At 37.7% G+C, this 19,935-nt stretch overlaps 1 protein-coding gene across 4 annotated transcripts in view; it reads left to right on the top strand.

The window, feature by feature from the left end:
• The window catches only part of NOL4 (nucleolar protein 4), a 201,398-nt gene that overhangs the window by 109,805 nt on the left and 71,658 nt on the right, over nt 1–19,935 (top strand). For all 4 annotated transcript variants that reach the window (XM_040587951.1, XM_040587952.1, XM_040587950.1 and 1 more), the window contains exon 6: nt 5,938–6,221. In XM_040587951.1, coding sequence (XP_040443885.1) covers nt 5,938–6,221 — 284 coding nt within the window. The remainder of the gene's footprint in view (nt 1–5,937; nt 6,222–19,935) is intronic.

Below are 19,935 nucleotides of genomic sequence, written 5' to 3'. Positions count from 1 at the left end.
TTAAAGTTGTGTTTTAACATAGAAAAGATAAAACACTTGCATGACTGAAGCCAAAGGTTAAAAAAGAACAGCACAGTAACTAAAGTGTCTGGAGTCTATCAGTCTTTGGTCTGCAGTGCTGTCTTTTGCAAGTGATCCTGTTCAAATGAAACAGAATCCTAAGGGTGTAAGGCAGTGTTTAGCAAGGTCTGGGCTGGTGATATCCAGCCCAAAGAGATTAAAGCAAGCTTCATCGTACAGGACTTTGGTAGACAATCTTTTAGAGTGGTTTTTATGACAGTCTGCACTTCCACAGCCGGAAACTTCGGTCTCACTCATCCCACTCAGCTCATTCACATCCCATCTCCTCCTTTTAGAAAGTGCAGTTACCCACCTTACAGTAACTGCTGCTCTCAGAGATGCTGTGTTGACAGGTAACCCACTCAAAGTGTTCATTTAACCTGGGTGCATACTACTTTGGAGTCTGCAGGCATCAGTGTCTGTTTGGGCTGCGTATGTGGCCCTCTCTGCTCTCTGCTTCATAAAGCAGGAAGTGGCCCCAATGATCGCCTAGTTTACTTAGTGTGATTAATTGGACTCATTATCACCAGGAAGGGTTTTGACTTGTCGAATGCCCTCATGTAGTCAGAATATCTCAAAAGAGCCAAAGGTGCTATGAGGTTAATTGCCTTTCCCACATTTTTTTTTCTTCTAAATTCTAGTTAAAGTAGGCTATCTGCCTTGTTTCATGGCAAAAAAGAGGAGCTGTGTTAGAGCTGCTTTGGTGTCACGGGGCTCTTGCTTCATGCTTAGTGTTGGTGAGAGGATTCCTTAGCTCCCTGACCCATCACCATGTTGTCTTCTCAGCAGATCTGAGCTTCCGTGTGGCTGTGTGGTTGCAGGAGTGTGCCACACTACTGTTGTTATTGCTGAAGGCCAACACTATGGATTGCTGACTACTAAAATATGCAGTAAGTTTCAGGTAGCTGAAATCTCAGCTATATAAACTATTTAAGCATACTCTAAGTATTAATTGAATTCCCGCCTGGGAATTAATTTGAGAGAGGGAGAGGATTTATTGAGAGATCTGTCTTTATGTAGAATGGCTTGTTGACTTCTTCCCAACTTTCCAGCAAGGAATATGAAAAGTCTGTTTGATTTATAGTATGAAATTGATTGCTAAGAGTAGTGCAAGAGATCCTTTAAAACATCTGGAAATTTTTCTCTCAAGAAGACAAGTGAGATTTATATATATGTACCCAGGTTTGAGATTCACAGTACTTCAATGACACTTAAATCAGAGTTCAGATCTTAAATTTGTGCTCTCAGAAAAAAATGGTGTTTGAAGGACTTGTTATTCCATCCAGATTTGCTGCATACTTCAACTTGCTTTCCTTTGAAAAAACACTCTTACTGAGAATGGTGTTGAGCATTTGACATATCTGGTCTGAAGAGTTCTCTCTGGGTGGAAGAACTGTATTTTAACCTGTAACAGAAGAATCTTGAATCCTAACAGTGTATGTTGTTTGCCCATTCATAAACCTAGGCATTACTTGGTAGGAGAACACAATTCTATAAATTAAAATCTGGTTTTCTGCTCTAAATCAGAGTGCCCTTAAACTATCAACTGCTACAGAAATCACCTTGCAGAATCCAAGGTGTTAAATACGAAGAAACTGGGTTTTGGCAGAAGTTTAGACCATGGTAATGCAAATGTTTGTGGCAGTTAATTGAAATGAAGGATGCAACAATTTTGAGAATCAAAACTCATATTCAGAGCATCTGTTTACTTGGGCTTTCTTTGGCATTGTCTATTCCACTATTTCCAAGTTTTCTTCAAAAGCAGGGGGAGAAGCTAACGCAGTGGTGGCTGCAACAAGCCTGGAAAGTTTTCTGTCAGGAGCCTGGGCTTCTCAGTTGTGCAGAAACAAAGCTAGTGCCACTTTGTGTCTAGCTGACCTCAAGGGGATGTAGAAGCTCTAATGCAATGGGATGAATAATAAGAAACTAACTTGAAGTAGGAAAATTACTGCAGTTCTTGTTTTAAGAATTATCCCTAACACTGAGAGTACTTGGACTGAAGGTGTCCAGAGGGTGTTGGTCAGAGCAGAGGATCAGCGTGGAGCTCTGTGCAAGGTGGGAGAAGGAGATCTTGACATCAGGAGGTTTAAGAAGTACTCGTCCATGATTGAGAAGTCCATGCCTAAGCCTGGACAGTACTCCTTGCTTCGGGAAAGCGGCTGCTGCCCAGTCCAAAGACACCTTCCCTCTGCTCTTCAAGTCTTTCTCTGAGGGGTGGTGGTCTTTAATCCCTGAGGCAGGATCTGTGCGTAGGTGAGGCACCAGCTGGCAGTTTTCCAGAAGTGAAACATAACACATTTTGCAGTCAGACTCTCCCTTTTCAGGCTTAAGTAACAAAACCAGTTGTAGTTGTGCTTCCAGTCTTCCAGCATCCTGGGATACGGGCTTGATAAGTGCACAGTTTCTAGAGACGTGTCCTGCCCAGAGCAAACCGCAGCGTTTGATGAGGCTATCATATGCTGTCATGGCTGATGCCTGCGGATAGCCGCGGCCCTGGGAGGTGCTGAAGGCGTGAGTTGGTCACACCTCCTGCCCCCCGGAGAGGCAGCTGCCACCAGGGAGGGTGGTCCAAGGAACAGGTCTCCAGGAAACCACCTTGCCCCTTGGCAGCTGTGAGGGCCTGCAGTCTCTGCGGGCTCAGGAGCTGGGGGTGGCTCATCCCAGCAGCCGTGAGCAGGGCTGGCACATGTTGGGGCAGTGGCTGCCCATGTCTAAGGGTGAACGTGCCTTTCCTCTCGTGGGCCGGACCCTCCTGCCTTTTTCCCCCAAACCAGTTATTCCTGATATGGTCTGTGTTTCTGATACCTCAGAAATTCTTGCTTTAGAGTAGTCTTACTCTTGGCAAAAATAGACCAGCTGCCCAGGGATGGTAACATCTGTAAGGAACTACTAGCACTAAACCACTGGATTTTTTTCTTGATTTCGTTTATGGCAGCACATATGTATATTTACTTGGCAAAAGTGTGATTTATAGCCATTGTAGCCATTCTCCTGAACGTCCTGACTAGACAATAGCTCCCATCTCTAACAAGCAAGGTTAAATGACTGTAAAAGCAGGTATTTGACTTTATGGTAGAAACCGAGTTTCAAGTAACTGAGCTTTTGCTAAGTAAAGACAAAAATAATGTAAATACTATATTATTGTTTCAAAGTACTGTAATGCTTGACCACGTTTACTCAGCACAGGAATTTTTCAACGGTTGTGTTTTAGAAAGAATACGAAAAATGTAGTTGGTTTTCTTTCTTCTGTATTGTAACATTCTCACACATGTGTAAGTTTTAGCTGTCAACCATTAATCATACAGGGGAAAAAAAAAAAAAAGAAGTATTGTTACTCATGATTACAAGGGAAAACTAATAGCCTTGTTTTGGACTTGGTTGTTCCTGCGTCTGGCTCTAGGCATAGCTCTCTTCCTACTCCACCATTCCCATTTAGCCGTCTATGTCCTAGTAGTGACTGCTCTGCACTGCGTGGCCCAGAACCTTCAAGTGCAGGCGCAGAGAAGTTCCCTAGGGATCAGAGTTGTGTGCTGCAGAGTAGGCAGTACCCCCAGCTTTTAGGTGGGTCTCTGCATCCTCTTGTTACTCACTTGTTTCTCTCTGTACTCCAACAGCAGGGAATTTTCTGAGCCGTTCAAAGGGAGGAGCATCCCTCAGTCAGTGACCAATTCAGTAATTGATTTAATTAATTTGAAACTGTCACTTGTTAAACTGATAATCAAGGAGCCAATTACCTGTTAACAGTACTAAATACAAATCAGCAGTAACCAAAGTGCTTCTCTGTTAAACAAAGAAATCTGAATTTCTTTCTGATATCTCAGCTTTTAAAATTAGTTGTAAATATGGCTATTTTCTTTAAAAAAAGCAAAGACCCAATATTAGTATGCCATTTTCTAGTTCAGAATAATAGAATTGTGTATTTATTTCTGAAACTGCATTTAGAATTTTAACCTTTTTAGTGTGTTATGGCCTGTAAGACATAAGTCTCAGGGCATGATAGAAAGTTTATTAAGGATAAATCATGCTCACCCTCTTCATTTACAGAGCTGAAATCCTCAAGCAGTCATAGGTTTTTAAATTAGAACATTTCCATTCCTGTGTTGCAAGTCGGGTTGGTGTACACATTTAAAAGTCTTATTCTAGGAATATTATGCATTTTATTGTGTATGCATTTATATTTGCAGAAGGTAATTTAAAAGTGGTCCATACCAAAACATAGTTTTATTTTTTATTGCTGCCATTAATTATAGAGGATTTTGTAAACCAAAAAAGTGTTCCTTAAATAAAAGCATTTTAATTATGTTTTTTTTAATTATGTATTCGCATTATACTAGATTTATTTTTACAGGTTTACAAAACAAAGCAATTTAGAAAAATATGTTCAGAATGTGTGCCCAGTCCTGTATACTTCATGACATGACAGTGTTGGATGTGTACAGCAAGCAAGCCACTGATGTAGGATGGCTTGTCAATGGCTCTCTGAGTACTTAATTGAATTAGATCATTACCCATTTATACAATACTTTATTCACTTTTAAAATTATGTTCTGAGGGCACTGAATAGTTGTTTTTTACTGTATTAATGATGGAGAGTCAACAATATGATTAATCATGTTGTTTCAAGCATGAGTATTGCTAAGCCCATCCTTTAAAGATAATGTGCCTGATACTTATTTTTTTTTCATTCCATGTATATATAAATGTGTTTGTTTCTTTTCCATGCAAGTTGTTTAGAAGAGCATGAGAGCAGATGGTATATTAAGGTACTAATACATTAAGGTCCATCTCATCCCGTATCTCCAATTTCAATCTGTATGTGTTCCTGGCTGCTAACTCCCTGGTTTTGTTTCCAGCTGCTTCTTCCCACTGTCTGTGATAAGCATAGGCTTATAGAGCCCTAGGCAGGTGTTTGCACCATTAGCAAAACCATATAAGTTGCCAGCAAAAAGGTGCTTTAGAGAGCAAGAAGTAAGGCCAAATTCTGCTGCCATTTGGTCCATTGAAGGATGAATTGTTCTACTAGATAATCTTTTGGCACCCAGGCTGTTCAGAATTAAAGGACTGAGTAGTAGCACAGGCTGCAATTTCCAGTGCTGACAAACACAGTATACACAAGCCCATAAGCATGTGCAGACACAGATCAATCATACATTTCAGCTGTAAAATCTTAGGGGTAGCAGCAACACATCCAGAGTTTTCAGATGTAACTTTCAGGTTGATGATTTAATCCTTTATTGAACAGTATTTCTAAATATAGTATGACACACAATGAATGAGCAAAGGGATCGAGCACCCGAACAAAATGAAGAGAGGATCTTTCTTTTTGGAGTCAGCTTTTCCAGTATAATCTCTACTGCCAGCAGTGAATACATCAGATGTATTTACATCGTATCTGTGCAAGAGGGTGTTTATGGATATGACATATGCTGCTCTGCACCCTTAAAACCTGAGAAGTAGATTCTCTCTCAGTACCATGTGCATCTCTGTTGATTTCAGAAATATGCAATACTGCAATAACGAGTATGGTACAAGAATCTAAATAGATACATAGACATATGGACAGGCAGATGGATTAAGGCAGACTTTGTCACTTTGTCCCTAAAAATCCTTTGTGATACTTATCTTTTGTGTACACAGTGACACTAAGGTGTCAGCCCAGATAATTTCCCTTAACTTAGTAATATTTTATGGATTTACATAAAGTTTTTACTTGAAAACATGGAGGAGTGTGTGTGCACATTTTGCAGAAATGTACTGGTGCTAGTAATATAAACAATTTTCATTCTATTTTGAAAACATTTTGAAGGTATAAATTATGTTTGAACTGGACAGAGATGATGATGTGGCATGTGACTGAAAATATATATTTTTTAATAGATGATTCAGCCGCAGAGAGTTTTAATGGCAATGAGACCGTGGGACACAGTTCCAATGCTTCAGGGGGAACACACTGCAGGGAGATGGCAGAAACCAACAGTAATGGCAAAACAAATCTGGAGCAGGATGAGCAGCCTCTGAACCTGAGTGACAGTCCCCTCTCTGCTCAGCTGACTTCAGAATACAGACTAGATGATCACAGCAGTAATGGAAAGAACAAATACAAGACTCTCCTAATATCTGATCTCAAGATGGAACGGGAGGCAAGAGAAAATGGAAGCAAGGTAAGATGCTTCCACATGCTCCAGATATGAAGTGTGTAGCTTAGAAAAGGAAAAGATTTATGAGGCCAAACCAAAGGTTATTCCCAGCTAAGCACTTAATGCAATGTGCCTAATGTTTGTCACATCATTACTCAAATGCTATACATAGATTTGTATGCTCTGTTATACATATACGATGCATACGTACATTAAGTGTATGTGGATGTACATGGGTGAATACATATATATAGGCGTATATATTGTGCTGACACACTGAAAAAAACCTGCAGTTCTCCATCAGGCATGAATTTTATCAGCCCATTTATTGAGAACTGTCTACATTACCCATTTGAAAAAAAATAAGTATATTTAAATATGTATATAATGTGATACATATATATGTATACATACTGAGATACATATATCTATGTATATTTATAGATGACCATCTCGTTACATGTATTACATATCTGTAGAATGAATCTGTATGAATGCCAAGTGTGTATGCCCAAGCCGATTACTACATGTGAATTCTCAGCATCTGAAAGGAGCTGGTTTGCTTCCTTCCTGATTGTTTGTGTTATGCAGGCACCTAACCTGAATTAAAAATGACAAGTTTGCTTTAAGAAGCTGTAAATCTGTAATCCCCTGAGGGCTTTTCTCTGTGGTTTCCATCATGTGGGTAAGGAGAAGCAAGGGTGGCTATATTGTATATGAAGATGGATCCTATAGATCAGATATACTAACTTTCTAGGAGGGTGTTGAGGGAATACTGTAGGGAGGGTGAAGAAATGTCCTTTATCATAGAATTTATCCATTTATCTTATTGGTGACAAGTTCCTGGTTTTTATCTGATAACTCCCAACCGGATTGCCACTTTTACAGCAGCAATAATAGGATGTGAGTACTGGATCCAAGTACTATTAATGCTAGTCACCAGCTTTCAGTAGCCCACCACAAAATTACCTGACAATATAGATATGTTTTGAATGGCCACATTTTTTGCACAGCTTTGCAATAGGAGTGATAGGGAAAATCACTTTTTCTAGGTATATCCAGAAAGGGATTGTACATGACTGATGTCTAGAGAACAGCATTTATTGATGTTAAAGTTTTAACTGCCGTCTTCATTGCCTGTGGAGCAAAAAAAACCAACAAAACCCCCTTGAAATTTATTTTAACTCATGTATCTGGTTTTGGTGGGTAGAAGAAAGCTCTCAAGACCAAATGGGAGATCGCTAGTCTTTTTCGGCCATTCCAGTTTAGCAAGTCATGTATCCCAAAACCGTCTCCATAAAATCTTTATGAAAAACTGTTTATCTGCATTGAATATTTTTGTTTGGAAAACCTTCCGTTTCATTGAAAATGTTCTGAAGATCTCTAGTCTCTGAGTGCATGCATACTGCAGTGCTGGATTCACTCAGTACTTTGTTGCACAGTGAGTCGCAAACTCTCTAATATGAAATGGTATCTTCATTTGCTTCAGGGCACATTGTTCCAGTGAACCTTTTATAGGCCAGTCACCCAAATATTGATAGACACACAGGCTCTTTTGCCTAAGGTACACTTCAGTTACTGCCATTACTCTTGCAAATCAGGAATAAGCTTGGGGAAGAAATGGAACAGTTTTACTGTGGAACTCATTTATAGCTAGGACAAGAACATTAGCCTGGTGTTACATTTCTAATTTTAACCAGTTCCAACTCAGATGCAAAAAAAAAAAAAAAAAAAAAAGTATCAAAAAGTGTTAAAAATCTGTTTGCAATGAACTGAGATGACAGTCAAAGCCATCTTATTGTTATTCTACAAATTTTAAGAGGCCTGAATCATCCCCCACATCGATACATTCTTTCATCACTCACTGTCATCCTACCCACTCTATACTGCAAACAATATGCAGATTTGTCTCCCTTTTTTGTACTAGTGAAACTCATTTTGATGTTTACAGTTCATTTAAGTATATGATTTATTAGGTATACAGTAAAGATTATTAAATATGGAGTGCAGATTTCAGGAAGAACACACTACTGAGACAAAAAATTGTCACAAGGTTTTTAAACTGAATGTAGAGTAAAATAACGTTTTTGTGGCCAATTTCATATTTTATGGATTAATTCTACTCTTACTTTTTACATTTAAAAAAAGTTACAGAGTATTTTTAGAAGGAACAAAAAACATCAGTGTATTAGAATAGAATGGGACTGTACAGCATCTCAGTGTTTCATATGCATATAAATACACGCATATAAATCATTACTACTGCTTTACCTTAAGTGGTATCTTACATGCTAAAGAGTCAGAGAATGTTTTACAAGCCCTAAACCTGATCAAGGAGATCCTCTTGCCTTCCCATGGTGATTCAGGTTACTGGGCCCTTCCAGAAGAGTGTTCTGGCCGTTACTGAGCCGATTAATTTTGAACAATGCAGAAGATCAAACTCCTAGTTGTGTGCAGTACTCACCCTTGCCCACGTGCATACTGTATCACAAGGAACTAGCCAGGACTCTAATTCTCTGCCATAAAGGAAACAAAATAAAGAACAAGTAAGGTTAATAGAGTACTATAGTTTACTAGGAAACACATCTCACATATCCTTTTTGCTCAGAATACAAGTATATGGGTCGTTTTCTGAAGTCATCTAGGAATTCTCCCAGTGCTTTCGCAGCATCTAACCACCAAGCCATTCACAGTTATACAGTTATCAGACATGATTAGACCTGAATAATGGCAATATTGGTAGTGATGGGTAAGCAAATGTGTTCAGTGTAACCTCTAATCGTGTTTCATGAGAAAAATAATCTGCAGCATTCACCAAATATCAAATTGATATGCCATTTCTTATGATGTAGTATTCTTACAGTACCTTTATGTGGCAAAGAATTGAGAAAAGTTATGCAAGAAGCTAGCGAAGAAAATACCTGGCTTCTAAATGCAGGGGAAATATATTTTAATTATTGGGCTAACATTGCAGGAAGTAATACATCATACTTCCTCCAGCTTCTACCGCAGCCCGTTCAGCCTGCAGATGATGTTACTTGCTTGAGATGGCAAGGACTCTGTGAAATCCAGAGTCAAAGGGCTGGAGCCGGGAAGATCTGTTGGCTGACATATTCCCTATCTGCTGCGTCTGAATCTCCTTTTTGGATACTGCATCATGTATGTTTTATTAAATTTGCAGCCACAGTTTATCTGGTCAACTTGTATCTGTTCTGACCTGTCACTAGGTCTAAAGATAACATATCAGAGCTGAATCTAGCCACAAAAAGACAAAAGACTACTTTTTTTGTTGAAAATTATCAACATATTATACCTCCTGACCAAATCACAATTTTTTTAAGGGAGCTTATTTTTTTCTGGAAACAAGCAGTTTTGTTAAACTATAAGTATTTGCCTGTACAACACTGTTTACAAGAACAATACTTCATTCACTTGTGTAGAGGTGGGCTCCACCATTTGACAATACAGTTCTGATTGATCGTTTTGTACATACTGCAGAAACATGATCAGAAGAAGCAGTTGAGATAAAAGCTGTAGTTTTCCCATCATATTTTCTTTGCAAATCTGACAGCTAATAGACAAATGTTTTGTTTTTTTAAATTGTTATTTCTTTGTGGAAGTTCAATATTTAGAATATTCGTCTTGTCAATACCTATTTGAAGCAATTATATGCTTATGGTATATGGAAGGCTTGCTAGATGGTGGCTTCAGTCTAAGAAAGAGTCTTGGATGTCCAAAAAGGGTTACCTAACATTTCCCTAAAATCAGGTCTCTCTAATGTACACAGAGGAAATCATTAGTGATTTGTAAGAAATGTAGTTTTTTGGGAATAACAAATCAAGTCTTCTTGTCAGAAGAGACTCTGATGTAAGACTGGAGATCAGATAACCCTGTGAACAAATTTTAATTTTCCAGCTATTAGGGTATACTATTTAAAGAATACTCTGTTCAGTCACTTCAGAATATGACTTTTAAAACTGATGTTGATAACACTCTTTAAACAGGTGTGATGTTTCAGTGGACAATGTAACTTTCCTCTTTGAATCCTCAGTTTCAGGCAGTGAGTATGTGTGGTAACCTCTGTGTAAAAAGACCACATGCCAAATGGAGTTGCCAAATTGTAACATAACCTTAAAATCTGGTCTAAACTGTTTTACCATTCACTGGAAAAATGTTATGCAATGAAAAATTTGGTATATACATATATGTAAGTATGTATGTATATGTGTATGTATATACTTTATATATATGATTTTATTAAGCTGATATCAGGGAGCTCATCCTTCAATAAGATGGAGATGTTCACGGCAGCAGAACTTTCTACAACCATTTAGAGCTAAACTGAAGTCAGTGAAATTTTGGATAGCTGCACAAATATATACATAAATTTACCTTAACAGGTCTGGCTCTTTGTACGACAAAAGAGTTATAAAACTAATGTGTAAATGATCTGCAAATGCAATTCTATGAATTCAAATAGTTAAGTGCACATATAAATTATTTTAGATTATTATATACTTACGTGTGAGACTGCTAGGTTTCTGTATGACCATGGTGAAGTCTCTGTAGCACTGAGATTTTTGATTTGTGATTCTTGTGTTATTGCTTTTTCCTAGACCATATATTTTATTTTTAAAATCTCATTATATGGCTTTATCTCTTTATCTTTTCTACATCATTTCATGAAATACAGCAAGCCCACTCCTTTGAAATGATGTCTCTTCTGCATTTGCATAACAAGGTTATTGTGATACAGTATGGGAAAACAGGTTTTGAGCTAACCAGCTGTACTTATATCATGCCATGTATCTTACCTGGATCAATAAATAGTTCATTATGTCTCTATCGCAAAGGATGTTCCTAATATGCAAAACTTCTGTTTGGGATTTCCCAGACAGAAACACATACTACTGATCATGAACGCCTGGGAGATATATTAAAGTAAGGTAACAAGGAGGACACATACCATGTGTCCATTTTGTCCAGATATCTACTAAGTGCAGGCAGCTGATTAATGTCTTCTTTCTTTTTACCAGACAAAATTTCTGATAGAAAAGCTGGACACCTCCAGGCCCTCTGTATGTATGGTAGGCTAAGTTAATATGCGTTATGTTTAGCCGAGTGTCTAATTGGCTTCATGGAGAAATGCACAAGATAATTAATATTTCTCTAAGTCTGAAAAGAAAAGCAAAGTTTTAAAGAAGAGAACAGTAAATAATTATTGCTGCATACAATGACCTTTAATTATACTACTGCATTCTGATGTTCATGTCATTATAGTTACAGTGGTTCACAGCAAGGCAGAGCTGTCATGTAGTTTCTAAAAGGAAGATCTTTCTGTCACTCCTTTAATGTTGGACTCTTAAAGTGTTTCTCAAGCTTTTTTCTTCAGCCTGATGTAAAGACCAGTCTTACCATCATGGGCCAGTGCCAGGGGCCATTTATTCCCAACTATTGCAACTTCAAACTGGTGTTGTAATGGATGCATTTACACTACAGCAGGTTAGGCTGGAAGGTTGTCCACTTATAAGACAGGTCCTGCTCTAAGAAGGTATTTAAAGACGGTAACATTGCATGGGATCTGAAAGGGGATGTGAGATCCTGGGCGAAGAGTCATTTAACATTCTGCATGATGCCCTAGTTAAAACTTTGGTCATCTTCAGTGGTTAGTCCAGCTGTAGAATCTCGTAACATCTCCTTTGCCAAAGCTCATCATTACAGAAGGAAGCCAGGCACAACTGTCCAATCAACCTGGCCTGAATATACAAATATACTGATTAGTCTGTTGTAACTTGCTGATGCATCGTCAATCCAGCTGTTTTCCGAAAGTACACATGAATTTAGCCACAGATAGACATGAACTCTGAAGAGTAAGGTAGAGTTTCAATATGTTCCTTTCTCTCTCTCTCATTTTTAAAGATATGATTGTATCTTAGGAAAATATGAAAGGTCATTCCTAATATCCAGGGAACATCATCACATCTGACACTGTGTCTCTGTGGCGCGTGAAGTCACTGTCTAGTTCCCCTTTGCCTATATTTTTAGTGCAGGTTCGCTTGGAGAAATGGTCAGTATATGAGGGAGCATATAGCACATAGCATGTAGAAGTGGGGTCCTCAGGAGTTACAGTGAGCTTTTATATAGAGCAGCAGTAGCTTATTGAGCCACTTAGTAAGAAATGTGTTAAAAAAAATCTTAAAGGAGTGTGAAATAGGAGTGCATCTACTTGAAGCAAGAGGTAAAATACAGATTGTGGGAATTTGGCACGTTGAAGAACAGTGTTGGAGACATTTTTTTCCTTTTTTTTTCACTTCATAATGAAAACATTTATCATTTCTTTTTTTCTTTCATCATTGTTCATTATTTATATTCAAATGGCACAGACAGGTTTCAGCTGAATTGGAGCACATTGTCATATGGTTCTTACATGATATGATTACCTTAGCTCTAAGCAGGAAGGAAGGCTAAAAAGTGTAAGATAGAAGTGTGTCCTCCTCTTTTGAGGATACTAGTAAACTCTGCATACCGGGTTTTTTTTGGTTCAAAGAAAATGCCTTTTTGCCATTCTAGTTTATGGTGCCAAGTGCCCAAGTTACTGATAACGAAACTGAATTAGGAGCTAGTTAAGCCTTTCAGAAAGGAGTTTTTGACTCCAACTCATCCTCTGCAGAACTTCTCACTCATCTCTCTTGCTTCAAGTTGGATCTTGCTACCTACGTATGGCATAAAAGGAAACTGGATTTTTGTTTTGTTTTGTTTTAATTGTTATATTTTATTTCATTTCCATAGCAGGACAGAAAGTGTCAAAGCAATGCCGTATTTTACGGACTGCTGTTTTGTTAATGAAAATATCTTAAGTGTCTGCAGTCCAAATGTTTGACAGCCTTATTTTATGTCTTAATTGTTAAGACTAGGAAGAGGCTTAGCATGAAATTCTGTTTGCTACTGTAATGAATAACATATGAGGAGGGAAGCAAAGTGTGGTGAAAAGTATAGGCAGAACATTACAAAAGTTAGTGGTGTACTAGTGTTTGAGTAAACACCAACGTAAGAATGGGGCAGAATGCAAAGATAGTGCATGATATACACCCTGTGGAGCAGCAAGACAGCACAGACTAAAGCCTGCAGCTCCACAGGTATCCCAGCTTGCTTCCACCATTCCAACCACAACACCAAGGAGAAGATGGTGACTTCTTACAGCTGTGCCTTAATTGTTATCCTATAGATTGCAGCATTGCTGCTTTTCACTAAGTCCTTGGAAACAGTTTGTACTGAGATTCAAAAGTGAAAATGATAGAAGTGAACTGAAGTTGAAATCCACCCCCGCTGCCATCATGGTGGGTAATACAAGGCTACAACATCTTTTGGCTTGCACCTCACTTTGTTGGTGTGTGAAGGCAGGCTCAAATGCTCTGTTGAAGTATGCACCTTTTTCTTTCTCTGCTGTACTCAGGTTTGTGCAAAGGTAGTAGACATGCCAGTGTTTTTCACACCTCCTTGGGAGATAGATACACTACAATAGAGGGAGATAGGCCCCTTCTCTTCTCCTATGCATGGAAAATATTAACAAAAGGACAGAAAACAGTGTATGCAAGGAGTTTTGTGATCTCATTTTTCCCTACCCACTCACCTACACAAGTAAGACAAACTAGCCTGTTTTCTTTTTCCCTATTAACGCCTACTTCATACACAGGGTTTTTATAGGTTGGTGTCATTGTAAAGTCTGAGTCTGTTATATTTTCCTCTACCATTTTTATCAATCACCTTGGCTTTACTTTCCCCCACTTTTAGAAAGGGAGAAAGCTGAGAAAATCACAATTTTACAGCTTCAAAAGTCAGTTTATTTGTTGTTTGGAGAAAGAAGTATAGTTCTATGAAGAAAAAAAGGTCTGTCTTCTTTTTTGCTGCTCTTTGATAGGGGAATTGTTATACACCACTGAGTACCTTTTTGGTACCAAAAAAATTATGTTATTTTAATAATGGTTTAATAAGCCTTTTCCTTGAAAAAGAAGTTGAATTTATAAAGCACTGTTTTTTTCCAGACTTGAATCTTCTGATTTTGGGAGTTACCCATAATAAATAGCAAAATAGAATGTTGTTATGAAGAGAGAAAACTACAGGTGCATGAAAAAATCAGTGCAGTGTTTGTCTAAAGATATGAATGCTTTAGCATTCTCTCACAGTCACATTCATCAAAGTCCTTTGTCTATGACAATATCAATTCTATGTTTAATTCTTCCCATTGGAAGTATATTTAGTAGCAGGTTTTCATGTTCAGTGAAAGCTCTTGAAAATGAAATTGGTTTCCTGCAGGGCATGCATTACAATGATGGAAATCCAGGTCAATTAAACTGAAGTTGATGATGCTACCCCAGATTTACATATCTGTAATGGAGAATACAGTCTGGCTCCAAATGCGTATGAAATCCCAGCTAATGTAGAACTGGCATGGAAAAGAATAACTTTTAATGCGACCTTTTATAAATTTTCTCAGAAGTTTTTTTTTTAAAGGAACAAGTGCACATTGGTCAAGTATCAGACAGTGGTGCTGTTGATTCCAGATTGCATGTGTATTACTCACAGATCCAGCTGTCTATCTTCATTTACACTCACCTTTGGAGTCATTGGTCCCTCAAACTGAAACAGAAGCAGTTGTACCCAGAGGGGATGCAGGACTTTGTCCAACTTGATTTTAGTGGCTGGACATCTGTTCAGACAAGAGAGAAAGCTATCAAGTGCATCTGCGATCAGTGAGGTAAGGTGTACGAAATTACTACTTCCCTCCCTGTTTACAGCCAAGAACTTTTTGTAACTCAACAGCCCAGGAACCCAACTCTGTACCTTTCAGGCAAATTGCTGTTGACTTCAACCAGGGTTTGTTCCTGACAGATACTTGGAAGGCTGGGCCTTGTTACAATGAATATCCTTCAATCCCTAACTCTTGCTTTTGTCTTTTGTTTGTTGTTTTTTTGTCTTAGGAAGGAAATTGAATTTGTGTTGAAGTCCTACCAGGTCAAATGGTTCACTGCAGCTTTTTCTTCTTCTGTTATCACATACGCAGCTCCTCTACCAGCTAGAAAAAAGACTGAGAGCAAATATTGCTCTTAGAAGATTAAATACTATTTGATGGTAAATTGAGCAAGATATAATGGGGCAGCAACAATTGCTACCTACTACATTTATGTTTAGTCTTAATATTATTTACAGCTAATGAACTGTCATTTTTTTATTTTTCAGAGGCAGAGGTTGAAGAGCTGATCCTCAACTAATCTGTGATGAACGGCTTGATAATTGGCCACTTTCTACAAATGTTAGACTCCTCCAAAAATATATTGTTATTCAAGAAGTTGATAATCCCAAAATGTTAGCCCTATTTTTTCTTCTGGTATTGAATTATTTTCTATACACCAAGTCACCTGCTGAAGAAAGGGCGGAAAGAAGTCAAAGATTTTTTTTTTTCTTTAATGACTTTTATAACAACATATTGCTGAGGCTTTAAAATAAATATAATTTTTATTAGTTGTCTTACAGACATCTCACAAGCTAATCTTGTTTTTTGTTGATTGAATGCCACTCGTCAAATGTCTTGCTGAATACTTGATACACTTTCAAACTGTGCTTTTGTGTGCTCTCCATTTTCCCTCTACAGCAATTGCTGAGAATAATTAGGTACACTAGAACACGGAATGCTTTTTTTGGATACTTACTTATTCACATAACTGGATTTGCAAGGTGATGTGAAAGAACTGAATAGGTCATTTTTTAATGAATGAAGGAAGAAGTAAAATTCAACTTTTCAACTATTTCACTATTTTTTTCTCTTTCATGTTTCTTTTTGTTGCTAGTCTTTTAACCCTCCTTTTGCTGCTTCAGCTTTTTGTGTTAATTCTCCTCTGTTCTCCTCCATTTGCTTCCAAAGACTCCTAGGAAGACCTATCTGAAATTTTATTTTTAGAAAGAAAATAGACGTAGATAGTAATATCAATTACCAGAAAAGAGGACTGTAAGGAATCACCTGAATTACTGAGTCCAGTCCTCTGGAATTGGCAACCTTAGTAATAGACATTTACTCCAAGAGGATCTGCAACAGTTCAGCTCACTAAACATCACAACATCCATGAAGTTCTGATTAATAACCTTCACCCTTATAGGAAAGAACAATGGTGCAGCTGTAATACGCCACAGGAAAAAAGTGAGGTACTGGAATCATTGCTGATGTCCTAGATCCTGCAACAACAAGGGATTTGCTAGGTGGATTTCCCAGATGCTCTTTAGTAGTATCTTATTGCCCGCAGAATAGGGAGTGAAAAAGAACAACCTCCAATAATCCCTATCAGTCTGCTTGAGGTTTTGTCTGCCATATGTTCCATCAAAACTTCCTGCCTTATATTTCATCTCATCAGTGACTGGGTTTGAATACTTCAAAGAAACAATTAAAAAAGCAGCATCCACATTAGTTATGTGGCAAGGTGGTGAGGTAGGTAAGCATTGAAAGCTGTGAAATGTGCATTATGTTTATTAAACGCAGTCAAAAGAAAGCAATCAAGTGATTTTGCAAAATGTAGGATAACAAATAAGCCACTGACTGTTAAAAGTATTACAGAACAGTATTCTTGTGCAATCAGGAAAAGTTCCTGGAAACTGGTATTTGAGAACTGTGTAAACAGTCAACATTTACTCTTCATGGGGCACTGATGAAAGCATATGAACATATGAGCAAGTCTGAAAATATGTAGCCAGAGGTAGGGTTCTGTAACTGGTGTGAGTTTTCATTCCACTCATGTAAGCATGGCATATCATGACACATTTTAATACTGAATGGATTCCATACGCATCTGTAGAGTTTTTACTAAGCTGCTGCAGCTTGACGCTCACAGTGTTTCTATGAAATATTGCAGCTGTTGCTCAGATCTTGGCATGGTACAACTGAGTATTTCCCATATAGATGCTTCTTCTCATCAGCTGCTTTGGTCACAGACTGTCATTCTCAGTGTCCTTTCACAACTATTCAATCTGTGCTTTCTTCATTCTTCTCATCATGATTATGCCATGAGCTACCCCCCAGATCTGATGGGTAATGATAGAAATGATAGATGCTGTTCTCTTCATATACATACATACATATACACACACACACACTCTTTTATATATATAAATATATGTATCTATTTATAGATATATTTATTTTTTTTTTCCCCACTTGTCTGATGAGAACAGTGGTCATGACCTCAAATTGATGGAATCATACAGGTGAATCTGGAACTTAAGAAGATCTCATCTCTTCTTGTTGAGGTACCTGCAATGACACACACCTAAACTTTGTGTTCAGGTGCTCTGGTAGACAAAAGTGTGTGATTGTCTTTTATGTGCATTGTAGTTAAAATCAGGATGATTTCTTGAATGTTGCTTCTAACTTCATTTTATATTTGGGTAGAGGTCATGAGGTAATTTGTTTCCTCCTCTTGTGTTTCCCATGGCATTTGGGAATTGTCTGACTCCATCAGGAAGATCCTTTGCAGAACTATTCAGAATTTCTGCCCTGTACCTTCTGCCATTGAGCTCCTGGGCTGGATCTCAGGATGGATAAAAGAATCTGCATGCAAAACAGGGAAAGGTGAGTTGATTTTCTTAGGGTTTACCACAAATGGCCCTAGTATGGTCTGTCCTTGGTCCTCAACATTATGCTATAAGCTCTATATCAGCTGTCAAAAAGACACGTGACTATTCTTTGGGCCTTTTTTACTGAATTAGTGATATATAAGGTTTTTTTGCCCCCTCCCTTCTCAATGCATGTATCTTTGTCTCACTTTGTACAGTTAGTCATATGCTCTTAAAAAATCTTTTGCAGGTAGAACCCCGTGGGACTGGACCTGTATCAAAAACTGTATTAAATGACTAAAATAAAGGTTTTAAAAGTTCCTGTGTCCCCCAGTGTGTTGCTTAGAGGTAATAGGTTTGTTTAGTGGAAATCAGATGAATCTAGGGCACGTGTGCTACCTCATACCCTCTTGGCTCAGCTGGGAGATGGAGGAATGAGATACAGACATCTTTTGGAATATGATTGTTGTGTCAGTTGCATCTTAAAGATGACTGTCTCACAAGGTTGATGCTTCTGTGTGGTTCATTAGGTGCTTTTTAAAATACACCTCTGTACGTAATCATGAAATTAAAGTGTTCACCTTGCCTTCAGGAAAAACATAGTATGCAAGTTTATGTAATACTGAAAAAAAGATATTGGAAGCCATAGTGGATTTGAATAAGTGACAGAACACCAACAAGCTGAAAAACTTGCTACATGAAGAGGGAATTACCTTGTTAGAGATAAAACAATGGTGACTTCATCACAGATTTCACTGGATCTTACCGATTAATAGATTGTGGTTTATTGTAGAAGAGAAAGTTATTGAAAGAGTCAGCACATGGAAGTTGCTTTATTTTTTTAAAGTTAGGTTGGAATTGAGATAAAATATTTTTACAATGATTGTAACCAATTATTTATATGAAAGTAGTTAATTATTACATAAAAAATTATACATAAGGTAGTTATTCTTTTATAAGTATTTGTTCTAATTAATCTGCAAGTTATTTGGCACAATTATGTATATTTAGGAAAACAGTGACGACTGTTCCCTCCTGTTCAAGTTACCAGGTGATGATCTGCAGTGATGGCATTCTCTTCTGTGCTTAACATCTATGAATTTGTAGAAGTGTCTTGAGTGCTTAAAGAGCCAAAAAGGCTTTTAGCCTCTCAGACTGCCAGTTCCCTGGCATAAGCTTTTGAAAAATCTGGACATCTATATTTCATAGTCTTTATTATTTAGCCCTCAATGCATCTGGTTTGGGGTATAAAACCCAGGACAGGATCTTTATTTTTACTGCACTCACTATGCCAATTTAGGATCAAGAGGTAAGTAGTTTTTAAGACTATGTCTAAAATTTGTTGAGATTACTTATCTTCCTTTTTTTAATTATTTTTTTTTAAATAAGAAATTAGCAGGGAGCATGCTGCATTGCTTTTAATCTGTTTCTTCATTTCTATTTTTAGATTTTGGGATTTTTTTCATATTTAATGCTCACATTATAATGAAGTTTACAGTACCAAGAGCTTTTATCTAGGGCAATGTATATAGCACATTAAAAAAAATTAATTTGGGCTGCGTGAATCTACTGTTCAGCTGTGAAACAGTAATCTCTACTTGAACCATTCTACCCATGTGAGGTAGGCAGTGTCAGTAGTGGCAGGATCTTCAAAACTTTTGCTCCACCCTTTATTATCTTTTCCTAGTTGATAGTTATGTCCTTCAACTGTATGTGATGCTGCAGTGTTACTTTTTACATTTGCCATTTAATGTCTATAATTCATAGAGTTAATTTAAGTTTTAGGATATACTGTTTCTAGTAAGATAACTCTGTGCATAATAACTTCACATAATGTGACTGAGTTATTTATACCTTTGCCAATATATTAATTGCCAGAGGTCCCTATATGTTAATTATTTGGATTTACATAGCAAGTTTGGGATTCTGAAAGCATCAATAAAAATAGATCAGATTAATGTTGAATCGGTCCCACGAGACAAGGATATTCCATCACTGTCTATTGATTAGCAAATACAGGCATGACATAATTAATTGACTTTCCCAAAGCCACACAATTGGTAGGAAAGCTGGAGAAGTCATTTGTTTCCTCTGTGCTATACCTGAACATTAATCTTTATCTCCAGACACTACTGTTCAG

This window comes from Falco naumanni, chromosome 3 (genome assembly GCF_017639655.2).
Source record: "Falco naumanni isolate bFalNau1 chromosome 3, bFalNau1.pat, whole genome shotgun sequence".
NCBI classification, from domain to species: domain Eukaryota; kingdom Metazoa; phylum Chordata; class Aves; order Falconiformes; family Falconidae; genus Falco; species Falco naumanni.
The sequence above is the reverse complement of the archived record's forward strand: the minus strand, read 5'-3'. Positions and strand labels throughout refer to the sequence as shown.